The sequence below is a fragment of the Mus caroli genome, chromosome 19, assembly GCF_900094665.2.
Source record: "Mus caroli chromosome 19, CAROLI_EIJ_v1.1, whole genome shotgun sequence".
Classification (NCBI taxonomy): Eukaryota; Metazoa; Chordata; class Mammalia; order Rodentia; family Muridae; genus Mus; species Mus caroli.
This window is the reverse complement of record NC_034588.1, coordinates 38,784,707-38,787,206: the sequence shown is the minus strand read 5'-3', so window position 1 is coordinate 38,787,206 and position 2,500 is coordinate 38,784,707. Positions and strand designations below refer to the sequence as shown.

The following is a 2,500-nucleotide window of genomic DNA, read 5'->3' as shown; positions in this document are numbered from 1 at the left end:
AATGACCCGACCTACAACCAAGAGGAAGGAACAAAAGCATCTCTGTGGAGGCCAAGTTAAAGACCACAGAAGTAAGCCAAAGACCCACAAAGGCCCTGTGGTGTTCACACCAGACAGAGAAAGGACCGTTTCCAGAGTATTGTGCCTTCATCTCCTTGTAGGTTCAAGCTGAAGGTCTAGACTCTAGAGGAATGAGGTGAGGACTCTTCGGTCCCTGAGAGAAGTGAGAGACAAGCACCTCAGGTAGGCCATCCCCATGCACAGATGAAGTCTGTAAGACCCTGCTGCCCCCGAGTGACGGTGCCACCATAAACCATCTACTTTGTCAAGTCGCATAGGTGCAATCTATACCTTTGGTGGCAGGCCGATGCGGTTAAACCGCTGCCCAACTTTTGGCACTTTCTCTAGTGCAAGCCGCTTGCCCCTGGACTTTACTCGGTCAATGGCACTGTAGTTGAAGGTTTCACTGGCCAGGTATACTACCTACAGGGTAAAGAGAAAATATACTTAGGTTAGAGTTAAGTTTAAGAAAGGAAACTAGCACACATAAAATGTTTTAAAATGGCTAGGTGTGGTGGTGCACGCCTTTAACCCCAGCACTTGGGAGGCAAAGGCAGGCAAATTTCTGAGTTAGAGGCCAGCCTGGTCCACAGAGTAAGTTTCAGGACAGCCAGAGCTATACAGAGAAACCCTGTCTCGAAAAAAAAAAAAAAAAAAAAAAAAAAAAAAAAAAAAAAGAGTTCATCTGAAAGCTGGAGAGATGGCTCAGCGGTTAACAGCACTAACTGTTCTTCCAGAGGTCCTGGTGGCTCACAATCATCTGCAATGGAATCTGATGCCCTCTTCTGGTGTGTCTGAAGATAGCTACAGTGTAATCACATACATAAAATGAATCTTAAAAAAAAAAAAAAAATTCATCTGAACAACAGAAGCCCTAATTGCAAGTTTATACTTGGGAGCATGGCTGAGAGGTAGCCAGATTAGCTTAGGGGTTGATATAAATCAACCAACTCCCTAGGAAAAAAAAGTAATTCATTTTACAGAAGGGAAGAGAAGGAAAAGGGAGGGGAGAGAAAAAAACGGGAGAGGGGAGAAAGGAGCAACAAGGAAAGAAAAAATACTGGAAGATGGCTCACAGGTCAAGGCACTGGGCACCAAGCGTGACCACCTAAATGTGGCCCCCAGAACACACAACTGTGGAGAGAGCATCGACTCCCACAAGTGAGTGTTGGCATATGTGCTTCTCTACTACCTAGTTATTACTATTCATAATAAGTAAGTGTGGGAAAAAGTGTTTTCAGGCCATTTTTCCAGTTTCCACTTGAAAACCCCAGCCTGTTCAAGCTTCAAAGCATCTCGCCCTGCCATCAGCTCCCCCTGCCATCAGCTTCCCCTGCCATCAGCTTCCAGCTTTCCTTGCCACTTTTCTTCCCAGCCCACCACTCCTGACCTCCCAGGAAGTGGAGCAGCCAGTGAGTGAGAACCAGAGCTTTACTATTTGAAGTACCTTCACAGTGTGAGCCCTGTTTCCATAGTGACAGATACTCTGATCAACTGGATAGAATCCAAGCACAAGAGTAGGACAGGCAGTAAAGGTTAGAGATTCCTCTTAGATTCTCTGGCAGCTGAATTTAAACTTGCAAAGTTCTGTCTTAACTCAGCCTCATAGAAGATAGGGAGTTTTTTATGTTCTGATCTCAATCTATAGCCCAGGCTGGCCTCGAACTCACAGAGATCCTCCTGCTTCTGCTTCTGGGATTAAAGGTGCACATCACTATCGTGGGCAGATTAAGTGTTTTTGTATTGTTCATTCTGATGCAAGAAAGCCTCACAACTCATTATTCTCTATCAAGGAAGTCAGAGAAAAACTGTTAATGATTAAAACAGCTTATAAAAACACAAGACCCCTCATCAAGCATATTTCTTTGCCACAGACAAAGACCACTATGGAAAACTGTAACTGATCAAAATGCAGAGGTGTGAAGCACAGTCGCAGCTGACCCATCTACTACACGCAACTTTTACACCCAAGGCTCAGAGATCACTGTGGAAGGGAGGGCAAAGAGAGAGAGAAAGCCAGAGGAGCAAGGAACTTGCTGTGAGACTGAAAAATGTCAGACGCTACAGCTATGAAGTCTTACCAATATGGCTGCCTAGATAAGAGCTGAACAAGACCATCACAAAGAGCCAGACTGATGTGCGAGGGGAAAAACAGATGAGGCCTCAACCCTAGACAAAGAACTATAGGTAATTAAGGAATGTTGAGAGCAGGAGAAATAGCCTTCCAGGGAAGAGCACACCAACTAATTATCCAATACCAATCAATGGACAGACAGCCCTTAGAACATATTAAAAATATCATCAGCCAGGCAGTTGGTGGCGCACGCCTTTAATCCCAGCACTTGGGAGGCAGAGGCAGGTGGATTTCAGAGTTCAAAGCCAGCCTGGTCTACAAAGTGAGTTCCAGGACAGCCAGGGCTACACAGAGAAACCCTGTCTC

The 2,500-nt window shown here is 45.3% G+C and overlaps 1 protein-coding gene and 1 long non-coding RNA gene across 2 annotated transcripts in view; one reads left to right on the top strand and one right to left on the bottom strand.

Moving 5' to 3' along the window:
* Positions 1-2,500, bottom strand: part of Pi4k2a (phosphatidylinositol 4-kinase type 2 alpha) — a 33,538-nt gene that overhangs the window by 15,887 nt on the left and 15,151 nt on the right. The window contains exons 4-5 of the mRNA XM_021151762.2: positions 352-483; positions 1-11 (exon numbers count right to left, since the gene is read on the bottom strand). The exon at positions 1-11 is cut by the window's left edge and continues 143 nt beyond it. Coding sequence (XP_021007421.1) covers positions 1-11; positions 352-483 — 143 coding nt within the window. The remainder of the gene's footprint in view (positions 12-351; positions 484-2,500) is intronic.
* LOC110285531 overlaps positions 202-2,500 on the top strand; it is a 12,335-nt gene continuing 10,036 nt past the window's right edge. The window contains exon 1 of the long non-coding RNA XR_003835566.1: positions 202-243. This is a non-coding gene — a long non-coding RNA (uncharacterized LOC110285531). The remainder of the gene's footprint in view (positions 244-2,500) is intronic.